The sequence below is a fragment of the Budorcas taxicolor genome, chromosome 15 (assembly GCF_023091745.1).
Source record: "Budorcas taxicolor isolate Tak-1 chromosome 15, Takin1.1, whole genome shotgun sequence".
Lineage (NCBI taxonomy): Eukaryota > Metazoa > Chordata > Mammalia > Artiodactyla > Bovidae > Budorcas > Budorcas taxicolor.
This window is the reverse complement of record NC_068924.1, coordinates 51,785,561-51,809,606: the sequence shown is the minus strand read 5'-3', so window position 1 is coordinate 51,809,606 and position 24,046 is coordinate 51,785,561. Positions and strand designations below refer to the sequence as shown.

The 24,046-nt window shown below is 41.9% G+C and overlaps 1 protein-coding gene across 2 annotated transcripts in view; it reads left to right on the top strand.

The window, feature by feature from the left end:
- The first annotated feature begins 503 nt into the window (after positions 1 to 503).
- The window catches only part of P4HA3 (prolyl 4-hydroxylase subunit alpha 3), a 40,574-nt gene continuing 17,031 nt past the window's right edge, over positions 504 to 24,046 (top strand). Inside the window, exons 1-7 of one of the 2 annotated variants that reach the window (XM_052652726.1) lie at positions 504 to 703; positions 9,070 to 9,212; positions 10,223 to 10,446; positions 15,436 to 15,585; positions 20,520 to 20,571; positions 22,547 to 22,710; positions 22,956 to 23,132. In XM_052652726.1, the coding sequence (XP_052508686.1) occupies positions 504 to 703; positions 9,070 to 9,212; positions 10,223 to 10,446; positions 15,436 to 15,585; positions 20,520 to 20,571; positions 22,547 to 22,710; positions 22,956 to 23,132 (1,110 nt within the window). Of the gene's footprint in view, positions 704 to 822; positions 854 to 9,069; positions 9,314 to 10,222; positions 10,447 to 15,435; positions 15,586 to 20,519; positions 20,572 to 22,546; positions 22,711 to 22,955; positions 23,133 to 24,046 lie in introns of those variants that run through there. The other variant, XM_052652727.1, reaches the window with a different exon arrangement.

Genomic DNA, 24,046 nt, shown 5'->3' with positions numbered 1-24,046 from the left:
CGGTCAATGTTCTTCTACTCATCCTTGGAGATAATTCAGACGTCAGGTCCTGTGTGAAGTGTTCTCCTCCTCCCTGGTCTGTCACAGCTCTTTATTCACATCGCTGTTACCATTCCACAACGTTTACTCTCCTGATTTGTCCATCAGAATCCAGGGATGTTTCTGTATTTCCACCCCTTGATCCAGGGAGTGAATATTTTTGAATGACGTTGTACAGCCATAGACTGATGAATTAATTCCTCACCACACCCGTTGCCTTAATTTCCCCAAGTGCGAAATAGGCGCAGTGGAAATGCTTCCCCAGGGAAGTGATTGGGGGAGAGCGGGAGACACTGAGGTTGCAGGCAGCCCACACGCAGTCCGAGGGGCAGGAAGGTGAGGGGTGGAGAGCGAGAGGAGGGGTTAGCGAGGAGTCGGGGGCGGGGCCCGGGGGCGGGCGGGGGCGGAGCGGCGAGAACCGGGCCCGGCGCGACGTTCGGAGAGGACGCGCGCGAGCGCCGGCGATGGGCCCCGCGGCGCGGCTGGCGGCGCTGTTGGCGGTGCTGGCGCTCCGGGCAGGGGACCCGGCCGAGGTCGCGGCTCGCGGGGACACGTTCTCGGCGCTGACCAGTGTGGCGCGCGCCCTGGCGCCCGAGCGCCGGCTGCTGGGACTGCTGCGGCGCTACCTGCGCGGGGAGGAGGCGCGGCTGCGGGACCTGACCAGGTGAGGGCACGGGGGGCGGGGTGTGAGCCGGAGAGACTGAGTCTCGGAGGACGGACGAGGCCCAGACTTTGTGCCGCCGAGTGGGGGGTAACTCAGGTTCGTGGTCACCCTGCTGGGACTTCGGACGCGGTGTCCAACCCGGAGACCAAGGTACCGTGGCCCAGTGTGACTCCCCAGAGCCATCGTCATCCTGAGGGGCACCCCGAGACACCGTGTCACACTGCGTAGGACCTCAGACTCCGTGCCTCGCACACACGCAGTGGCACCGCATCCAGCCTCACACCGCCAAGTTGGTCCGCTGTGGGGACGTGCGGTGGAGCGACTGTGGGGCGGAGTAGGGCTTCATAAGGTCAAGCAGTGTGGGCCCCCAGGTTCTCTGTTACGGAGACCCAGCGACCCTGAGAGAGTGAAACGGAGAGAATACGGTGACACTGTAGCCACACGTGTGTTGGCCATGTGACCCAGGGAACTGATGTTTAGTATGGGGGGACATTCTGTGACTATGTATGAGATTTACATGTCATGGTGACCGGGGGGCACGACCCTATGGATCTCATGCCAAGTAATTGTCCGGGTCTCTATAGGAATAATGCTTCAGGTGTATCAGTTCATTCAAGGTATATGTTTGAGTGTCTACTATGAACCAAGCACTGTTCCAGGCACTGGGGAGAGAATGGTGAACAAGAACCTACCCTGCCGTCTAAGAGCTTGGAGTCTGTAATATCATGATTGTTAATCTGAGATGTCTTTTCTCTACACACACATAAGAACTCTAAATACTATCACTGAGATGTATATGTGTATGAAAGTATTTGACAGCAGGAAAACAAAACCACTGGGCAAAACCATACTTGATGCTTGGAGATGCTGAGTGTAGCACACACTAATAGATGCTCAGCCAATGTTGTTTTGCTACACAATCAACCAGGAAAACATCTACTTCTGCTTTATTGACTATGCCAAAGCCTTTGACTCTGTGGATCACAACAAACTGTGGAAAATTCTTAAAGAGATAGGAATACCAGACCACGTAACCTGCCTCCTGAGAAATCTGTATGCAGGTCAAGAAGCAACAGTTAGAACTGGACATGAAACAACAGACTGGTTGCAAATCAGGAAAGGAGTACGCCAAGGCTGTATATTGTCACCCTGCTTGTTTAACTTATATGCAGAGTACATCATGAGAAATGCTGGACTGGATGAAGCAAAAGCTGAAATCAAGATTGCTGGGAGAAATATCAATATGCAGATGACACCACACTTACAGCAGAAAGCGACGAAGAACAAGCCTCTTGATGAAAGTGAAAGAGGAGAATGAAAAAGTTGACTTAAAACTCAGCATTCAAAAACTAAGATCATGGCATCCGGTCCTATCACTTCATGGCAAATAGATTGGGAAACGTTTCACTGGAAACAGTAAGAGACTTTATTTTTCTGGGCTCCAAAATCACTGCAGATGGTGATTGCAGCCATGATATTATAAGATGCTTGCTCCTTGGAAGAAAAGTTATGACCAGCCTAGACAGCATATTAAAAAGCAGAAACATTCCTTTCCCAACAAAGGTCCGTCTAGTCAAAGCTATGGTTTTTCCAGTAGTCATGTGTGGATGTGAGAGTTGGACTATAAAGAAAGTTGAGCGCTGAAGAATTGATGCTTTTGAACTGCGGTGTTGGAGAAGACTCTTGAGAGTCCCTTGGACTCCAAGGAGATCCAACCAGTCCATCCTAAAGGAAATCAGTCCTGAATATTCATTGGAAGGACTGATGCTGAAGCTGAAACTCCAATCCTTTGTCCACCTGATGCAAAGAACTGACTCATTTGAAAAGACCCTGATGCTGGGAAAGATTGAAGGCAGGAGGAGAAGGGGATGACAGAGGATGAGATGGTTGGATGGCATCACCGACTCAATGGACGTGAGTTTGAGTAGGCTCGAGGAATTGGTGATAAACAGGGAGGCCTGGCGTGCTGCAGTCCATGGGGTCGAAAAGAGTTGAACATGACTGAGCGGCTGAACTGAAACTGAAAATACAATCAACAAACTCTACTGTAAGACTTGGAACACTGAGGCGCTGTAATCATGTATTGACTCTCTCAAACAATGAAAGATAAATGAGTGGATATAACACCATGGTATGAATATGTGCTGTGCACCTTCTCTTGGGCAACTGAGAAACTCACAAAGTGATGGGTGTAACCATATAGTTACTTGAATATTTAATGTTTTATTTATATCCTGTGACCCTCAGCTGAGCTGGGACAACAGAGGGTTATCTCACAGTTTGCTGCTTATAAAACTATGAGTGAGTGTATGTGGTAATACTGCTTCCAGGGCATATGGGAAGAAGGTGTGAGGGCCACGATGGCTATGTGGGAGAGCCCATGTAGAAGAGAGTCAGTGATTGTGAGGAAGTATGTGTGAGAGATCTTGTTTGTTACTCAGTGGTAACTGAATGATGATATAATTTGGTACATGCTATTAAGTATGTAGCTTGTATATAAGCAGTTGTATGCCTGTTTAAATTTACTGTTAGTTTGATCTCACAAGCTAAGATCCCACAAGGTGCATGGTGTGGCCAAAAATAGCATGATAACACACACACATACACACACACTATATAGTGTATATAAGTGTGTATTAATTATAATAATCTGCTGTGCTCAGTTGGTTAGTCGTGTCTGACTTTTTGCAGCCCATGGACTATAGCCCGCCAGGCTGCTCTACCTATGGAATTTTCCAGGCAAGAATACTGGAGTGTGGTGCCATTTCCTACTCCAGGGGATCTTCCTGATTCAGGGATCGAACTCAAGTCTCCTGCGCGTCTCCCAAATTAGCAGGCGGATTCTTTACCACTAGCAACACCTCAGAAGCCCAATTATAACAATAAATGATAATTTTAATAATTCGTGTCATTCTTTGGAGTAGCATTGTTGCCTAGTATTCTGTGGACCCATATTTACAGAGTAAAATAATTTAATTTGGGGAATCCTTGATGCTCCAGTGGTTAGGACTCTATACTTCCGCTGGTGGGAGCCAGGATTCAATCCCTGATAGGGAGAACTAAAATCCCACAAGCCACATGGTGTGACCAAAAAAAAAAAAATTCATTTTGTTCTTAATCTGTATTCATTGGAGTCCAAGTTCATTGGTGGAAATAGAGGAGACTTTTTCCTTTGATTTGAGGTACCATCATGCTCCCTGCTACCCGTGTGCTTGTTCTCATTCTACTAATCTCTTTATTTGGGTGGCTCAGATTGAGATGGGGGTCAGAATCCTGATGGTAGGCTTAATAGAGAATAGAGTCAGAAGAGCGAGCTCGAGATGTTGATCAGAGTGGCTGGCTAGAATTCCCCCCTCCAACGTACGTGCTGGTCTCCTTTACCATCTTCTCACTATTGTCATTGTCACAAATTTGTCACGGTGGGAGGTCTTGCACAAGCCTTATCTCATTTGATTCTCTCTCACACAGTGTTTTGAAATAGGTTTGTATTACTCTTTTAAGCAAATGAGAAATCATTGAAAAGTGTGAAAACTACAGTTTAAGTACCATAATCCAAGATTATAAAATCTAGTAAGTAGCAAGGACTTCCCTGGTGGCTCAGTGGTGAAGAATCCACCTGCAATGCTGGAGACACCGGTTCGATCCCTGGGTTGGGAAGATCCCCTGGAGCAGGAAGTGGTAACCCACTCCAGTATTCTTGCCTGGGAAATCTCATGGTCAGAGGAACCTGGCAGGCTCCAGTCCATATGGTCACAAAGAGTCAGACATGACTTAGTGACTAAACAGCAAAAAATAAGTAGCAAAGCTAGGACTAGGACGTAGTTCCTTTGATTGTTTCTTTCTATCACGCTATAATGTCCCTGCTGCTTGCTTTGTATGATATGCCAGGATGCTGACCAAGCCCCATAGCTGTTGAGGTTAAATGGGCAGCAGGAGTACATGGTGGTTAAGAGTCTGGATTCAGGATTGTAACGTTTGTTAGAATGCTTGGCTCTGACCTTGGGCAAGTTCCTTTACCTCTTTAAGAATTAGTCTCCTAATCTGTAAAATGATGATAAACATAGTACCTACCAACATGGTTTGTTGGAAGCATTAACTACCATATAAAGGAAAGTAGTAATTGCTCTACAAATGTTAATTCTTTATGATTGTTGTTTAAGACTTGCTGGTGAAGCTAGACACAACTTTTGGCTCTACACAGTAGCTAGGATTGTGAGAGCCCAGATAATAAAAAAGAATCAGAAAAATTCTAGAGTCTCTTTCCATATGACTTATGAACATTTAATTCCAGAAAGCTTAGTTTGATAACTTAGAGACTGTCTGTTCTCTAGTCACTACTCTAAAACCTGGTGAAATATTTGCTTTTTAAAACAAGAATTCTGGCAGTTCCTGCTCATTTTCCTATACTTGCAATCTGGTGATCTAATGTAACTTGAGATGTTATTTCTAAGAGGCCTAAGTTGATATTCTTTGAATTTCTAGTTAGAAATTAAATATTTTTTGATATTGAAACTATACTCCCTACCCCAAATTGATGAATAAAAATTATACTAGTTACAATATATATAGCTATGTACTAATATAATATTGTGTATACTCATCATATAATATTTAGATAGTTAACCCCTAGCTTCTTTTGTTGTTGCAGTTTTTAAAAAGTACCAAGATTTAGAAAGTAGTATCATCAGCGATGACTTCTGTGCTAGGAATTAAGCATTCAGAATGTCTCAGAAAAACTGAGACAAAGCCATTTCTGAATTCCAAAGGAAAAACATAGTGAATTAAAACAGCCCATGTATTGTGGTTGGGTAACCTGTCCCAGGCTATGTTTAATGCAGGGATTGGGTTGCAGCTTTTATGTGCAAATTCTTGAAGGAAAGGATCCGATTTTCCACTCTCAGCAGCATTTGTTAAAGCAAAAAAGCTGTTTAGGAAACCCTGAAGTTTGAATTTAGCGTTCAGTAACTTGGTCTCTAAAAACCAGCTATTGGCTTAGAGGCTGGGCACAGGGCCAACGTTTGGATTCCAGACCAGCCTCAGATATCGATTGATAGGTTTTTTCTTTTTTCTTTGTGTGACAGAAAGATGACGTACATGAACTTTGAATTGAATTATGTTCTTCAGTAGAGATCAAACCTCTGTCCTAAATAAATTGACACCGTAACACAAAGTGGGATGTGAAGAGAACAAGGAGATGGTACCTTTGATTTTCACCCCTCTGTCATGCTTCCTTTGCCCCTCAGTTTCCTCTGAGGCTTGTTATATTGGGTTGGCCAACAAGTTCGTTTAGGTTTTTCAGTCAAGATGTTATTTTTTGGCCAACCCGATATATTAGGTCTCAAGCACCAGATGAGGAGTATGTTTATTCAGTTGTGGAAAAGGTGATGGAAGGAAAGAACAGAATGGTTGGCTGAAAGCATCCTTAGAGATCTTCTAGACTAGACCAGGTTTACCGTTTTGTAGGAGAGGAAACTGAGGGATAGCTAGAGGCTGGGTCAGGATACCTCTTACGTCTCCTCCCAGCTCCTCTCCATGCAACTGTCTTGTAAAATCCCTGCCACTCAGCCTCAGTGGTCCCTGGACACTTACCGTTCAGTCTGAACTCAAGCCTGAGTCTCTGCTTGTATTTTCGTCTAGCAGTGGAATATCTTTCACTAAGTAGTTCCATATGGAGCTGAAGCAGAAAATAATGGGTATTAAAAAAAGTCCCACACCCTGGAGGCTGGTTTAGTTTTAAAACCCTTGAGTAGGTTTAATTTTAAAACCCCCCTGTCTTGGGATCAGAGATATCCTGGGACTTAACAGGTTTCCTGTTTCCTCCCTGGGGCACCCAGGAGCAGACTATTTTTCTTAGTTTATGCTTGAATTGAATATTTGGCTCACTAGAAGCATCTCTACCCAAAGCAACTATTCTGTTTCAGGCTGTGTTTATAGTTGAGGCCTCACCCTTGAGAAATCCTTAACTCAGACTGTTTCAAGGGATTGAAGTCCTGCACCTTCCCCCGACCCCACCGCTCCCTCTATTCCTCACTTCCGTCCTTTCCCACTCGCTGAAGTCCTCCACTCTGGCCAGAGAATTCTTCTATTCTCACATGCTCTTCATACATTCACTTTGCACCACAGACACCTTTTCTTTTATTTCTATTGTTGTTATTGTATTGTTTTTGAAAATAATGTTTAAAACAAAGGGAAAAAGTCTTGGAGGGCAGAACTAGAACTCTTAAGTCTGCTTTACTGTAACTAATAAGTTTCAATAATATAAATCCTAGTAGGGAATTAGAAATGGGATAACCATAGTATGCCAGGAAAGTAAACAGTTATCTCTTAATTGTATGAACACACTTAAAGGACATTGAGGAGGAGAGAAATTGATGAAAAAGATGATCACTTCTGGCCCTTACATTTCTGCCCCTTTACTGCAAATGTTGGTAAACCAGAAAGGTTGGAAGCGTGCTGAATAACCCACCTGTTCATTCCCCATTACAGTCTTCACCAGTTTCTGTATGATCTGCTTCCTAAATCTCTCTCTTGAAACCATTCCATTCTCTGCCGCCACTGTCACTGTTTTGATTCAGACTGTCCTATCTCTTGCTTACAGCTTTGAAATGGCCTCCTAACTGGTCTTTCTGCTCTGGTAGTAACCCTGCCACTTCTAATCCCTTCTCCTCGCCCTCTCACAGATTTATATATGTAACATAGCATAGTCCATCCCACTCTCACTTAAAACTTTTTGCTACTCCTAATTGCACTCAGGGAAGAACCCAGATTTCTCAGCAAGGTCTGTGAGTTACTCCTTGCTTCTCCAGTCTAGTCTCCCCATCCTTCTAATACACTGTGTGCTCCAGTAATACTCAACAGTTTGTAATTTCCCTACTGCTTCTCTCTGTACTTTTACACATGTTGAACTGTCTCTGCCTTCCTGGAAGGAGACCTCCTTCTCCCTCCCTCATTATTTGCTTTTACCCATCAGGTCTCAGTTTATTATCTCCTCTGTGATACCTACTGTGATCTTCTCTGGCAGATCTGTGTACTTTCCTCCAAGCTTTGTTCTTAAATCTGGGGTTGCATCTGTAATGTAATTATCTGTAATCTCAAATGTTTTGAGATCAAGCTTTTTGTCTTATTCAAAATTTTGTATCTAGCTCATAGAAGAATATATTTCATTCATTGTTTCATAGAAATATATATTGAACTTAGGAAAAGGGTGATAAGAGGAAATTCCCTGGTGGTCCAATGGTTAAGACTCGGTAGTACTTTCACTGATGTGGCCCAGGTTCAGTTTCTGGTTTGGGAACTAAGATCCCACACACTGCACAATGTGGCCAAAAAAAGTGATGAGAAATCAGCTATTTTCTTGTTCGTGAAATTCTTGATCATTGGACCCTGTCTTGCCTTTTTATCCTCAGCTTCCAGCATGGAGTTTGACTTCTAGCAAGTGACTTACTGAATAATTAAATATATGTCAAGCCTCTGCGCCTTTGGATACATTGGTCCCTGTTGGCTCAAAAAACCCACTCTCCTCCCTTCTTTGTTCTGACTCCATGGGAAACAGTATGGCAAAATCAGTCAAGAACCCCAGCTTTAGAGTCAGCCAGGCTTCAGTTCATTCCTGGCTTTGTTGTTTTCCAGCAGCATAGCCTTGTCCTCAGTTTCCTCTTCTGTAAAATGTGCATGATAATATCTATTCTGAGCATTTGGGGCAGGGGGAATTAAATGAGACAATATGTTTAAAACACTTAACAGGATGCCTGGTAATGGTAAGGGCTTAGTAAGTAGTAGCTACGCAAAGAGTCGGACACGACTGAGCGACTGAACTGAACTGAACTGATCAATATTTTAACCAGTCCTTCCAAACTCCGATTAGGTGCCGTATCCTCTGTAAAGTCCTCCCTTACACCTTCTAACTCCCACCTGGGTCAGGTGCCCTTCTTACAGATTGCCAGAGCATTTCATAGCATTATATGCTCTCTTCTCTCATAGCACATACCACAGTTATCGTTATTAATTCAACAATGTTTTTTAAGCTTCTATCAGGTTCTAAGTTTTGATTATAGAATAATGAGAGAAAAAAAGATTTTCTTATTTGTAACCTCCTAGAGAGCTCCACCCTCTCTTGCCTTTGGGTCTCGAGCATCTAGCATGATGCCTGACATATAGTGATTGACCAACGGAGACTGACTTGAATGAACAAGTGAGTGGACCTGCTTTTGTTGTGTTGATAGTTTTCATCCTCTTTGTTCATGTTGCTTAGAATATTGCGTGAGTCTCAAGGGGTTCAGCATTTCATTTTTAGCTGCTCTAACTGTGCCTTCACTTGGTAGAGCGCTTGTATCAGTGGGTGAGGTCATTCTACTCCTCTCTTTCAGATTCTATCACAAGGTGCTATCTTTACATGAAGATTCAGCAACCCCTGTGTCTAACCCTCTGCTTGCATTTACTCTCATCAAACGCCTACAGTCTGACTGGAAGAATGTGGTACATAGTCTGGAGGCCAGTGAGAACATCCGAGGTAATGAGGAGGAGGGCTGGAGGGTAAGAGAAGATTCTATCTCCTGACTCAGTGGAAAGGAGAGAGATTCTGATGGGATGTGATGAAGGATAATGAAGTGGGTAGGTATTACTTGATCTCCTTAGCTCTGTTGCAAAGAACTAGGTTCTTCTGTTAATATGTTTATGCAATTATAATTATAAAGCAATTTGGTATCCATTATCTCATTTTAAAAAATAGTTTTTTGGCTAAACTGCATGGCATGTGGGATCTTAGTTCCCTGACTAGGGAGTGAACCCATGTCCCCTGAAGTGGAAGCATGGAGTCCTAACCGCTAGACTGCTAGGGAAGTGCCTCCATTATCTCATTTGATCTTCACTCCAATCCTGTGAAGAACTATAGGTTATATCATCCCATTTACATATGTGTAAAAGTGATGTTGTCTATTAATTTCTATTTTATTAAGTTGCCACTACAGTGTTATCTGTAGTAAGATCACTTTCCTAATTTATTCTACTTTGTACTTGAAAGGCTTCCCCTGGGGCTCAGCTAGTAAAGAATCTGCCTGCAATGCCAGAGACCTGGGTTCAGTCCCTGGGTTGGGAAGACCCACTGTAGAAGGGAAAGGCTAACCCACTCCAGTATTCTGGCCTGGAGAATTCCATGGACTGTATAGTCCATGGGGTCTCGAAGAGTCGAACACGACTGAGCGACTTTCATTTTCATAATTGAAGAAGTTTGTTGACTTTGGGGAAGTTAAGAAGAAGAAAAGTTTTCCCCTCAAAAGGCAAGACTCCTGGAGACAGAATGGAACAACATGATAAAGATGCTTAGTTTTTACTCTGAAATGTTTATTCCTCATTCAGAAGATTTTATTACCCTGGGAACAAAATCAGATAAAACATTATCTTTGCTCATGAAAATATTACAAGCTTAGTGATTATAGTAATTAAGGTGATGATGCCTCGCTGTATCAAATGCTCACCGCCTGTTTTTTGAGTGATGGATTGACGCTTTCGTGACCTCTACAGCTCTCAAGGATGGTTATGAGAGGGTGGAGCAGGACCTTCCAGCCTTTGAGGACCTCGAGGGAGCAGCAAGGGCCCTGATGCGGCTGCAGGACGTGTACATGCTCAACGTGAAGGGACTTGCCCGAGGAGTCTTCCAGAGAGTCACAGGCTCTGCTGTCACTGACTTGTATAGTCCCAGGCGACTTTTCTCCCTCACCGGGGATGACTGCTTCCAAGTTGGCAAGGTAATGGTATTCAGAGAGAGGACAGATTGCTCAGCTCTCTTTCTTTCTAGGGGATAAATCACTCTACTCTGATTGCTGTTATTAATACATATTTCTAATCCTGCCAGCAAAATTGGAAAGTGGGCATTATCTCTATTTTCAGATGAGATGAAGAAACTGAGGTTCAGAGAGGGTAAATGACTTGCCTAAGGTTACACAAGTTTAAGTAGAACTAAATTTTGAACCTATGTCTTTTAACTCTGAATCCCATGTTGGCTCCATAATAGCTAGGGTAATCACATACTTAAGACACTCTTGAGAGTGAAGGAAGTGTCATTAGCCAGGCTGACAGACATAAAATGGGACTGTCTTGGGCAAAATGGCCCTTTGGTCACCATAACCATAGCACTCCACCAGTAGATGGACAGCCAAGTGGAAAGGAGAAGCAAGGTCAAAGGATGCGGGAAAGGAAAGGAGATGGTGATGTGAAGGTAAGATCACAGAAACTCAGCCTGCTGGGGCTTTATGAAATCCCTTGCAACATTTCCTAGCCACTTAGAGATACTAAATTAAAGTAGTGTCAAAAAACAAACCATTTGGGAATTCTCTGGTGATCCAGTGGTTAGGACTCCATGCTTCCACTGCAAAGGGCATGAGTTCAATCCCTGGTCAGGGAACTAAGATCCCACAAGCCAAGTGATGCAGACAGAACTAACCCCACACTGCTATAAAATTGTTTGAGAAAATAGACTTTAGGAACCTTCCATATGAGATAGTTAACTGATCTTTGTTCATAAGTTTTGAGTACCCTTGAGGTTATCTTACAATATACTCTGTGTTAGCCTTTGCCCAGGATGTAATGGAGTAAATCCTTTTTAATTTTGAAGATGCATGCTGCAGGAAGGTGAATTTCCCCAGCCCCTGCAGTATTTGTTTGCCAGTCTGAGAGTGGGCCTCATGTGTCCTAAATCCAAGTTTTGAGACTACATCCTCCAAATTAGCACAGAGTGGGTTGCCCTAAGCCTCTCCATGTATAACTTTTCATTTTCTGAGATCCTAATAGAATCAAGCTCAATCATCATGTTCATGGCTAATTTAAAATGAAGTCAGTTAAAACAGTTCCATATATGGTACCAATATATGCTTCCTTAGTGAGGCTTTTCTGAGACTAAAACCATATGTTGAAAATTCAGTTAAGTCATTTCCTGAAAGTCTCACTGACAATCATCATTTCTGTATTTACTTATTTTGAAAGATAAAACATTTCAAATAGAAGAAAAATACACATAAATAAGCAATTTTATCTATAATTGAAATGAACATGTTCAAATTTTGCTGTATTTGTTTCAGATTTTTTTTCCAGATTTTTAAAAAAGAATGTAAAGATAGCCAAACACCCACTCCTTTTCCTTCTCACCACCCCAACCCTTTCTATTCTCCCCTTGCCCAGGTACCAAGCGACCACTGTCCCAAACCAAATAGTAAGTGCTCTTGAGTCACTTAGCACCTTGGATCTGTGACATTTTATCCATGTTGCTGCATTTATCAGTTCAGTTCAGTCGCTCAGTCGTGTCCGACTCTGCAACGCCATGGACTGCAGCATTTATCAGCAGTTCATTCCTTTCTATTGCTGAATAGTATTCTGTTGTTTGCCTATACCACAAACTGTTTATCAGTCTCATGTTGATGGATGATTAGATTTGTTCCCAGCATCAGCTGGAATAACGCTGCTGCTTTATTGATGTGTCTTTCTGTGGACATTTGGGTTCATTTCTCTCGGTTAAATACCTGGGTTGAAGAATAAACGTGGATAATTATTAACATGTAGACAAGTCTGTTTTATCTACATGCCCTCAATTCCCTCCTCTATTGATTATTTTAAAGCAGATCAGTCTTTTCTTCTGAAATGCTTAATCGTCTAGTTCTTCTGTTCCACTGTTGTGTCAGTTGACTCTTGCTTATGGTCTGTTATTTCCTGACATAGTTTATCATGTTTGATTGTGAGCTTATTTTTAGCAGGATTCCTCCCCCACCCCCCAAATAGAGTCTTTCTGCCCAGAATTGTGGGAATATCCCTTCATAGAGTTTTGGGTTTTCTTCTTTCAGGTACTCTGTGGTATCACTAGCCTTAGAGTCCTTTCTTTTTCCCCCTCTACATTACATTCCCATGACTTATTTATTTTATAACTGGAAGTTAATACCCTTTGACCCCCATCATTCATTTTACCAGCCCCCTACCCTGGCCTCTGGTAAGCAATCTGGTTCCTATATTTACGGGCTTGGGGGTTTTTGTTTCTGCTTTTTTTGTTTGAGATTTTATATGAGTAAGTGAAGTCATATGGTATTTGTCTTTCTCTGTCTTATTTCATTTAGCATAATGCTTCAAGGTACATCCATGTTGTCACAAATGGCAAGATTTCATTCTTTTTAATGGTTGAATTATATGTGTGTGTGTGTGTGTGTGTGTATCATCTTATTCATTCATTCATCTATTGATGGACACTTAGGTTGTTTCCATTATCTATTTCTCTGAATTGAAACCAGACAGAAACAAACCAACTTTCTTGTCTCCTTGTGGCAGTGGATAGATTATTTTTCTGGTCAGTTCTTTCCCTTGAAGTGTAGTTTTTCATGGGTTTCAGTTTTATGAGTATGTCTTAAATCCAGTTTTTAGTTTTTTGAGGTCTACAAAAGGCTCATGTACTGTCCTCCTGTGGGCATTATAACCTCAGACTACCAAGTACAGAGGTTACTAGGACTAACACCCACCCCATCCCAGGCAGCTTCAGCATTTGCTCATCAGCTTGTTACTTGGATTTTCAGCTTCTCTTTTATTTCTGGTACTTGGATATTTCCCAATCTTTCTAGAAAATATATGATTAAATACTTTTTTTATTTTATTCGAAATTTCTTAAGTCTTGGTGATTAAGGATGGATTCCAGTTACCTGTCTGCCATGTTGCTAAGACTTAAATAAATTGTTAACTTAGCAGGAAAAGTTCATTCAATTTTTGGTTATTCTTCAAATTAATGTTTTTCAAATAGGAAACTTAAGGATTAGAAAGATAACACAGCAGGCTAATGGCAGATGGGGATAGGAATGGATTTGCTGTTTGGGCAGCAGAATTGCAGTATCTCCAGGTTCTGCTGTTTTTCTGCCTGTGGCGAATTACGCCTAAATTAGATCAGTTTGCAAGAGGCCTTCCAAATCTGTGACTGTATAATTCCATGCTGTTTCTGCCATCAGTTCCCAGGAGGTCCCACCTGCAGGTCTGGTATTCTAGTTAGCTGTGAGCTCTTAGGAGACAGGAGCTATGTCTAGTGCATGCTGCCGTAGCTCTCACAGTTAACAAGCTGTGGCTCTCACAGCATTCCAGTGTCCACCTTCATTAAGGGGTCTAACGCATTAGATCGCAACTACTGGTTTACTCACATGCCCCTTGGTTGATGGCAAGCTCTTTAAGGGCAGGCATCTCCAGGTACATTATAAACACAATAAATAAATAAATGCATTTAATTCATTAGTCACATTGATCCCAGCAATATCTTCCTAAAAACATGACAGTCACAACTCTAATTAGTGAAGCCCATATAGCCTTTTTATGTTTATTCCCTGCTTCGCTTTGCCTTAGACTATAGTCACAATATACTACTTGAACACATTCTTGATTTTGGCTTCTGTTTCTACCATTCCCTCATCATAAAATGCCCTTCATCCCCATCTCTGCTCATTGAAATTCTTTTCCTTGTTTAAGGAAGACTCAGATGGCATTTTTTTCTTAAGTTCTATATTTTTTATTGGAGTATAACTTCCATGGTAGCTCAGATGGTAAAGCATCTGCCTACAATGTGGGAGACCCAGGTTCAGTCCCTGGGTTGGGAAGATCCTCTGGAGAAGGAAATGGCAACCCACTCCAGTACTCTTGCCTGGAAAATCCCATGGATGGAGGATTGTGGTAGGCTACAGTCCATGGGGTTGCAAAGAGTCCGACACAACTGAGCGACTTCACTTTATTAGAGTATCACAACTGAGCGACTTCACTTTATTATAGTTGATTTACAGTGTTGTGCTATTTTCTTCTGTACAGCAAATGAATCAGTTATACATACATATATCCATTTTTCAGGTGGCACTTCTTCCATGAAGCTTGCTGAGATTCTCAAGTCTCCTCCTTTCTTTATGCCTCCACAGCACGTCATACATATTTCTTTCAAGTAATTGTGCCATTCTGCTCAGTATTCTAGTTAGTTCAGTTCGTATTTCTCACCTCCCATTTTTGGCTGTGCTGAGTCTTTGTTGTTGCACCTGGGCTCTCTCTAGTTGTGACGAGTGGGGGCTACTCTCTAGTTGTGGCGTGCAGACCCCTCATTGCAGTGGCCTCCCAGGTAGTGCAGTGGTAAAGAATGTGCCTGCCAATACAGGAGATGTAAGAGACGCAGGTTCAATCCCTGGGTCAGGAAGATCCCCTGGAGTAGGAAATGGCAACCCACCCTGGTATTCTTGCCTGGAAGATTCCATGGGCAGAGGAGACTGGTGGGCTACAGCGCATGGGGTCACAAAGAATCTGACATGACTGAGCACACACGTGCCCTTGTTGCAAAGCATGGGCTCTAGAGCATGTGGGCTTCAGTAGTTGCAGCTTATGGGCTCCAGAGCATGGGCTCCAGAGCATGGGCTTGGCAGTTGTGGCTCATTGGCTCAGCTGCTTCTCAACATGTAGAGTCCTCCCAGACCAGGGACAGGGCCGTGTCCCTTGCATTGGCAGGCTGGTTAACCACTGGACTATGAAGGAAGTACAATATAAATTTTTTAAATGTGAGAACACTTCAGTATTCTCCACACCTAGTTACATTGTCTTGTATATAATAGATGCTTAGCATATTTAACTTAAATGAGTTGGAAAGAAAACTTGCCTTCTTGGGTTTCAAAGGCCCCTCACATTTTTTCATTGTTATTTCCTTTCTCTACCTGTGGACTCAACTTTAGTGATGGTACTTATGTTCCCTGCAGGTGGCCTATGACATGGGGGATTACTACCATGCCATTCCATGGCTGGAGGAGGCCGTCAGTCTCTTCCGAGGCTCTTATGGAGAATGGAAGACAGAGGATGAGGCAAGTCTTGAGGATGCCTTGGATCACCTGGCCTTCGCTTATTTCCAGGTAGGGGAGTAAGCAAGAGACCCACTCCTTTCATCACAGTAACCATAATGCTTTATATCTGCTTTACCACTTTTTCAGCATTTTCATGTCTCTTAATTTATTTCATCTTCCCAACAGGACTGAATGTGTCAGGCAGGGCAGTTTTTTTTTTTAATTATTATGTCCATATTTGTCATGTGAGTAAACTGAATCTCCAAAGAATTCCTAAATTGTTACAAAGTTCACAGAGGTCAGATTAGAGCCTGAGTCTGTTTCTTCCTCAGTACTCTTTCTAATGCGCTGACTACTTTAAAATCATCATCTCTAATTAGGAGGTGTTTTCTCACCTGTATCAGCAGCAGCTGCATTTACAAATGTTTAGTGGCTTCATAGTCAATGCAGGTCACTCTTTGGCACTCTCAACAATTCATAACTCTCGCCATGATATTGCTAATGTCAAGGAAGAAGTTTGATTGTTATCTTCTCCCATCTACTGTCAAGTCCAACTGTGACATGAATCGTGTCCAGATACAGAGCTGGTGTCATTGGTCCAGAGCATCAGCTCATTGCCTCCTGTAGGTGTTGATTTTCATTGGCACCATTGACCTGTGATCTGTTGTGTCCCTCATGGAAGCTCATATCTCTTCTTGTGGGAGCTGCCATCCTAACTCCACGTCCCCCAGAGTTGTACTGTCTTTAAGAATAGGCTGGAAAAATCACTACAGAGTCAGTTCCCTAGAGTTTCCAGAACTAATAAACCATTTCTGCTCCACACATTCCTTTTCCTTTCCCCCTTTTCCTGAGAAAGGGAGGAGGATGTGGGTGGTCCAAACCTGTGTTTTGCTGCCAAAACAGATTTATTCTCAGTGCTGCAAATGGTCCTTTTCTTCTCATAGAAGTTCCTGGCTCTTTGTTGTAAAACTTTCCAAGGTGCTCTTCCTATCTCTCCTGCTTAATTGCTATTAAAGCTGAAATAGAGTCACTGTGATGCAATAAAGGGTGAGAAGTAATTGAGTTTTAACAGAAGAAAATGGAGAATTGATATGGAGACTCAGAGAAGATAAACTAAAGCAGCCCATTCTGAAAGATAGAGTTTCAGATACAATGTCTAATAGTTTTGTTTTTTTTCCCCTATGATAACTTAGATTTCTCTTCTTTTCACTTGTAAACTCTCCCATTCTACAGTTGTGCTTTGTCTGGTAACTGTTATTCATCTTAGCAGGTGTAGCTCAAATGTCTCCTATTTTGTGAAGCCGCCTTTAATTCTCTTTAGACCCCTCAGACTCTCCTTCTTTGTGCTGTTATAGTGTGTGTGTGTGTGTGTGTTTATGTCACAATAGTAAAACACATTGGTATTGTCTTATAGGCAATTTCTGGTCCCCTTTTTACCACTAGTAAATTAGGGATGAATGTTCCTCATGGATCTTTCATTATCATATAAAATTGTGTATCTATATACACCACAAAAAGTATAATATATCATATTATATGTAGTACTATCATTTAATACATTTTCAGGATATGTTTTAGTAAAAAATCATTTCAGTAACTACAAATAATGAGAAACAGTGTGTAGTAACTAAACTATAGGCTCTGAAGTCAGGCAGACCTAGGTTCAAGTTCTGTGAAAACTTGGGTAACTTACTTAACCTCCCTAGACCTTAATTTTCTTTCTTTTTGTTTTAAAGCTTCAGTTTTCCTCTGTGATCAGACTTTTCTTCTTTCTTCTTTTTTAAAAAAATACTTATTTACTTTTATTTATGTGTTTATTTGGCTGCATTGGGTTTTTTTTTTTTTTTTTGCATTGGGTTTTAATTGCTGGACTTGGGATCTTTGGTGCACAGGCTCAGCAGTTGCGGCCCTTGGGCTTAGTTGCTCTGCAGCATGTGGGATCTTAGATCCCCGACCAGGGATCGAACTTGTGTCCCCTGCATTGGAAGGCAGATTCTTAACCACTGGACCACCAGGGAAGTCCCTAATTTTCTTATCTTTAAAGGAGGATAATAATGATAACGTGGGAGTGTGGAAATAATTTTCCCCATAACCTTCTGAGTTTTTGGCTGAGCCCTCCCTGTAATATAAGACAGATTAATAAGAGGAACAATAAACGTAAGTTAACTAACATGTATACCTGCTGTAGACATGGGAGATACTGGGGGGCAAGGGATAAGTAACTCTCTGAGAGGATCTAAACCTTCATCTTAAATATGATGTATCCAGCTAAAGACAAAAGAAGGAAAGGTATGGAGGAGCCGGTTCTGGGAGGTGACCAGACCAAGCAAGCAAGAGTAAGGCTGTTAGGTACCAATAGATTTAGGGTGCCTTCTTCACTGGTAAGGTTTTCTTGTGATGCAGAGTCATCCTTCTCTTTCAGGTACACGGGGGAGATAACCCTCACAAAAGGAGATTTCCATTGTAAATATAAATTTCCCTTATGAAAGCATAGTTTCTACTGTGGTTTAAAAAACTTCTTCTGTATCTCTGATGTTTCTCAAAATAATTAGCTCAAAATAATCCTTATGCCAAAGAAGCATATTTGGGGATGGCATATTCTGCTACCCTTTGTTGACTTAAAAAAATGCACAGTGTGAGAGTTGTGCATCAAGTTTTATTTGGGGCAAAATGAGGACTGTAGCCCAGGAGACAGCACCTCAGATAGCTCTGAGAAACTGTTCCAAAGAGGTTAGGGGGAAGGTCAGTATATATGTGACTTTAGTGAAAGGGGAGTGCATGCAATCAAACACATATTTTTTTTGTTTTTTTGCAGAAAGTTTCTGTTAGTCTTGAGGAGCAGTTGTCACCATGAAAATTTTTAGTGCTTTTCTAGATATGAAGAAATACAAGAATTGGGCTTATAAAATCAGCTTCTGAAAATATCTAACTATATGAAGACCTTTTCTTCCGGTTTTTCTTAGTGCGCAGAGTGCCTCATTTCTGCTCTCCACCCTGAACTATTTTCAGGGGGGTGTTCAAAGCCAGTAGCTGCTGCAGCTCGTGATTTAATCCTTGTGGATGTAGATGGAAGTGCCCATGGCAAGTGCCAGCTTGTAGTTGGCACATTCAGCGCTCACCTCAAAGGGTCGGCATGAGGATTAAATGAGCTAATACACATAAAGCCCTTAACCCATTCATAGCACATATGTTCTCAATAAATGTAAGCTATCTTTACAATATACACAAGTGTGTGTTCTGCTTTTTCATTGAACATTATTTACTATACACATTTCCAGAGAAATTTAACTGGGATATCAAAAGTAGCTCTAACTGTTCTTGATAAAACATAATTTTATCTCCTGATAAAGCCCTTGAGTTTTAAAAATATAGAAAATTAATATTTTAGCTTTCTTCATCTCAAAGGGTTTGAAAATCTATAACCCTGAGTTAATATCTGACATTATTAGATATTAGTAGATTAACTACCCGTCTGTTAAGTACACAACAGAATAATTCATGATATTAATTAATTAGAAACAGTCTATATGCCTAACAGTGGTGGAATGGTGAGATTGTGACGGAGCTTCTGGATGGAGTGATATGCAGCCATTAAAAATGCTATCTCTCTTGTACACACATGTTCGTAGCAGCACTGTTCACAACCGCCAGTAGGTGGGAAGCTTTCCAAGTATCCATCAGTGGGTGAATGGACAAGAAAAATGTAGTGTCTATGTACAGTGGAATACCTCCAGTCTTTAAAAAGAAGGAAATTCTAACACATGCTACCACGTAAGTGAAACTTGAGGACATTATGCTAAGTGAAACCAGTCACAAAAAGACAAGTATAGTTTGATTCCATTTATATGAGATTTCTAGAAGAGTCAAATTTATAGAGACAGAATGTAGAGTGATGGTTACCAGGGGCAGGTGGGGAGGAGATAATTGGGAGTTGTTGTTAATAAGTAGAGTTTCAGTCTTGCAAGATGAGAAAACTCTGGAGGTCCTTTGTACAACAGTGTGAATATATTTAGTACTACTGACCTGTACACTTGGAAATGATTAAGATGGTAAATTTATGTTTACCACAGTGAAAAGTACTAATTAAAAAATGCTGTTTCTGAGGGCTATGTAAAAATATAGAAAGTACTCCTGATTACACTGTAGAGGGAAACAATCAGGATATGAAAATGTGTAATAAATATGACTGTAACTGTGTACACAGTATGTATTGTTCCAAAGTTTTTGAACTGTCTGGGTTTCAGTGAAACCTTTACCCCCATTTCTCATATGTTTTATAGTGTCCTTCTTCTTGCTTTTATCATTAAAAATGCATTTTTTTAACATGCAAAAGCAAAATGATCAAAAGGAAATACAGGTCTAGTGACTTATCATCATTTCACAGCACCCAGAGCAGGATGACAGCCCACCCGCCCCGAGTTCTGTTCCCCAGACTTGTCTGGAAAGCCCGTGTTTACTTTTAACGGTGTGTAGCCCAAGGTTGAATGGCTGCAGGGAGAGTCATTGCTATGCAGTGGGAATGGTTCAGGTTTAGCTCTTCCTTTTTCTTCCTCTCACTAACTTTATGGATTCTCAGAAGTTCTGAACCTGGAGAACACATCATATTCTTAGTAGGATTGTTGCAGTTCCATATTAACGTTTACTAATAAAATATACCAAAATAACAACACTCTACAATTACATGGTTTTGCATGCTTTGAAAGATTTGAGGGAATTTTAAGAAAGTTTATTTTTATTTATTTTTCTCCCTTCCCTGGTAAGGGTGGTAATAAGTCATTTGTAAATGAGGAAACTGAGGAGACCTGATTTGCATCAGGGCTGCAAATCCTGAATTAGGACAGAGAACCTCTACATTTTAGTCTGCAGCTCATTTCAGTGAGTCTTACTATCTACTATTGGTAAGCTTATTTTAGAGTTTTTTTTTAATCCATTTAATGGTTCGTTAGGGGAGATATCCTCAGCGCCGTTAACTCACTCTTTTCCTTTTCTTTCTTTTTTTACAGGCAGGAAATGTTTTGTGTGCCCTCAACCTTTCCCGGGAGTTTCTTCTGTACAGTACGTAATGATAAAAGATAACCACAGGTCAGACCTGTGGGAAATCCCTCTTGCTCTTGGCCTTTCATCCCTGCAGATGAAGTATAGCTGTCTATTTTTATTTTTTGAATTTCATAATCCAAGGCACATTTCTAATTTTTGATTAAATCTTAACATACTGTTCAGTGCAGCAGGGGTAGTTTTTAAGTTCATTGGAAGTGCTAAGAAAAAGATACCAGCATGTGCCTTCCTCCTCCACCCCTATTGAGTCATACGTATTAGTGTTGCTTCAGTGGGGGACAAGTCCTAGGTTGGGAGCCAATTTCTTCAGGGACATTTGAAGATCCAGGATTTGGGAATAGACCTGGGAACGAGTGCAGTCAATGAGAGCTGTGTGTGCAACAAGGAGAGCGACTCAGCAGGGTTGTTCACTTTGGCTGCTCACAGAAAGATAGCAATTCTTCTCTTTATACTGGAGCTCACTTTGCAATGCAAGCCTCCTGCCCAGCTGGCCACAGAGTTCAGCTTCAACCCTCTCAGGCAGCATTTCACCAGAGTTACACTGGGAGAGAGATTTGCTAGCTTAACTCTGCTTAGATATTTTTGCTTAAAATTTTGGAGATAGATGGCTTCCCAGGTTTTCTTTTAATAAGATGAATACTAAAAAATAGGTACGTGTTACAGATATGTGTATATACAGATAAGTATATGTATCAGGTATGTTAAGATACGTAATAACCATTCACAAAATTAGGTTGGCCAAAAAGGTTGTTAAAACCCCAAACTTTTTGGCCAACTCAGTATTTATGATGTGTTTCCTGTAGGACTTCACAAAAATATGTATCACTTTTTAATGAATACATTTAGTAACGTTATTTCTTTTTGATAGTTTGGCAAACAGTAGGATAAGGCAGTAGCTGTGTGGTCTGGAAACATGTGGACAGTTAGTGGTACAGACAAAGTGATAACCCAGCCCCTCTATTTTTTGTGCTTGAACTATTAAAATCTCTGCATATCCCAGAGAATGTAAATTGTGCACTATTAAAGGTGAATAAGTAGACACAGCAAATTGAAATTCCTTGTTCCATAAATGGTCTCACAGTATTTTCATTGGTATTTTGGGCCCACTGTTTCTATTCCTCCAAACTTTATTTCTCCTTTGGTTAAAAAAAGGATGATAATTTCTGTCCCCTTGTTTGCCAGAATGATGGTAATGGTGGAAGTGGTTAGAAGCACATTGAGCTCCTCAGAGAAAGATGCTTTGTGACCCTTACGGCAGTGGAGCACCTCCTTCCAAGACGCACTGAGATAATGCAGAGGCTACTGGCCATGGGTAGCTGCCAACTCATGGCGGATCTGCACCTAAAGTGGGCACAGACAAGACACAAGATCCCTGTCGGGACCTTGGCTAGAACCGAAGTCTAGAACACCTTCTTCCCATACTGCCCTGTTGTGTCTAGGCCAGGCAGGGATTCTGAGGAATCTAGTCGAGCTGGGAATAATTTCCCTTCCAGTTCTCTAGGGAAGAATAGAGCGAGTCTCTCTGCCGTAGGCTTTGGCTCTCTGGACTTCTCTTTCATAGCACTTTCTTGTGTTGTGTTGTATGTAGTTAATGTGTCTTTTCTCTGATAGATTCTAAACTCTGAGAGTTTAGCCTCTAGCACAGTGTCTGGTACATGTTCACTGGAGAGTTACTGAGTGGACGGGTGAATGAATGATTGAAGCTTCTTCCCTATACATAAAACTGACCATCACACAATCCTGCAGCCCCATGCTCATGATCCCTTGGTCTAAGAGTGTTCCTTCAGCTCTACCAGGCCCTGCTTAATCCTACTCTAGGGGTGAGGGCCTTACATCCTCCTGTGCATGGACATAGGAAGTTGTCCAGGTGCTGGTGGTGTGTAACAGTGAAGCTGCAGGAAACCTTGGCAGCACTCCCTGGGACCACTGTTTGTTAATCTGTTAATTCGTATTTTTCCCTGCTGATTTCTTCCAGGCCCAGATAATAAGAGGGTGGCCAGAAATGTCTTGAAGTATGAAAAGCTCTTGGCGGAGAGCCCTAACCAGGCTGTAGCAGAGACTGTCATGCAGAGACCCAATGTGCCCCACCTGCAGACCAGGGACACCTACGAGGGGTTATGTCAGACCCTGGGTTCCCAGGTACCACTGCTCATGGGAAGAAAAAGGGGGAACCAGCTTGGGGGATGGGAGAAAAGGTAGAATTGGCACAATTTGAAGAGAAAAACTGGTGCATTAAAAAAATAATAATAAAGCTCACTTGGACAGCATCAGTGGCTGAATTCTGAATCTCCTGAATTTCAGGTTTTTTATGCTGGAGTTCCCATAAATTGGTTTCCACTTCTAGACCCTTCTTCTTCTAAGCTGATTCTAGTCTTTCCTTTCAGCCTACTCACTACCAGATCCCCAGCCTCTACTGCTCCTATGAGACCAGTTCCAGTCCCTACCTGTTGCTCCAGCCGGTGCGGAAGGAGGTTATCCACCTGGAGCCCTATGTTGTTCTCTACCATGACTTTGTCAGTGATGCTGAGGCTCAGAAGATCAGAGGGCTTGCAGAACCATGGGTGAGTGTCCCCAAGGCCTGCCGAGAACCTCCCTTTGTTTCTTTGCATGACTGATGTTCAGAAGTGTGAGAATAGGCAGCCTGAACAACTAGATAGTTCATGTGTTCAGGAGTGCAAAATACCAGTCATTCCATAAAACTAATCAGCGGTGAAAAAACTCACAGTCGTGGTTGCTTCTGGCTGAGAAAGGTACAAGGGGATTTTCTGGGGTGTTCACAATGTGCTTTCAATATATTGTTAGGGATGTGGAGTACATGGTTGTATGTTTGTGAAAACTCAGCAAATGGTACTCTTGAGATCTATGTATATCACTGTATGTAAATTTAATCTAAAAAAATTAAAGGAAGCCCCCCATCCCCAGTATCAATCATTCCATATAAGTGATAGAAGGAAAAAAAAGGTGGGAGAATTCTGTGGTGTTTCAGTGGTTAAGACTCAGCGCTTTTAATGCCTGCCTGGGGCCTGAGTTTGACTCCTAGATGGGGAACTAAGATCCCACAAGCTGTTTGGTGTGGCCAAAAACAAAAAGAGAAAGGAAGAAAAGGGGTCAAATGACAGGGGAAAGGAGAGATTTCCTAGCACAGAAAAAAAGCATGAAGATTATTTAGTTAAACTTCATTATTTTGTTAAAAAGAAATCTGAGGCCCGGAGAGGGAAAGAGACCTTGGGTCACATATATGGCTTGGCCCAGAATTGGAACCCAGAAGTACACTGATTGCTGCTCTGCTGTTCAGCCTTTATGTATCAGTTAACTTAGGCTGTTACATTTATTTGGTAATGTTGCAGGAAGTGGGGGGACCCCCTTCAGGGCCTGAAAGTGGGCTCTTGCCTAACACTCGGTAATGAATTGTCCAAGGAGATACACGTGCTGACAAAGCAAGAAGCTTTATTGGGAAAAGGTGCTTGAGCAGAGA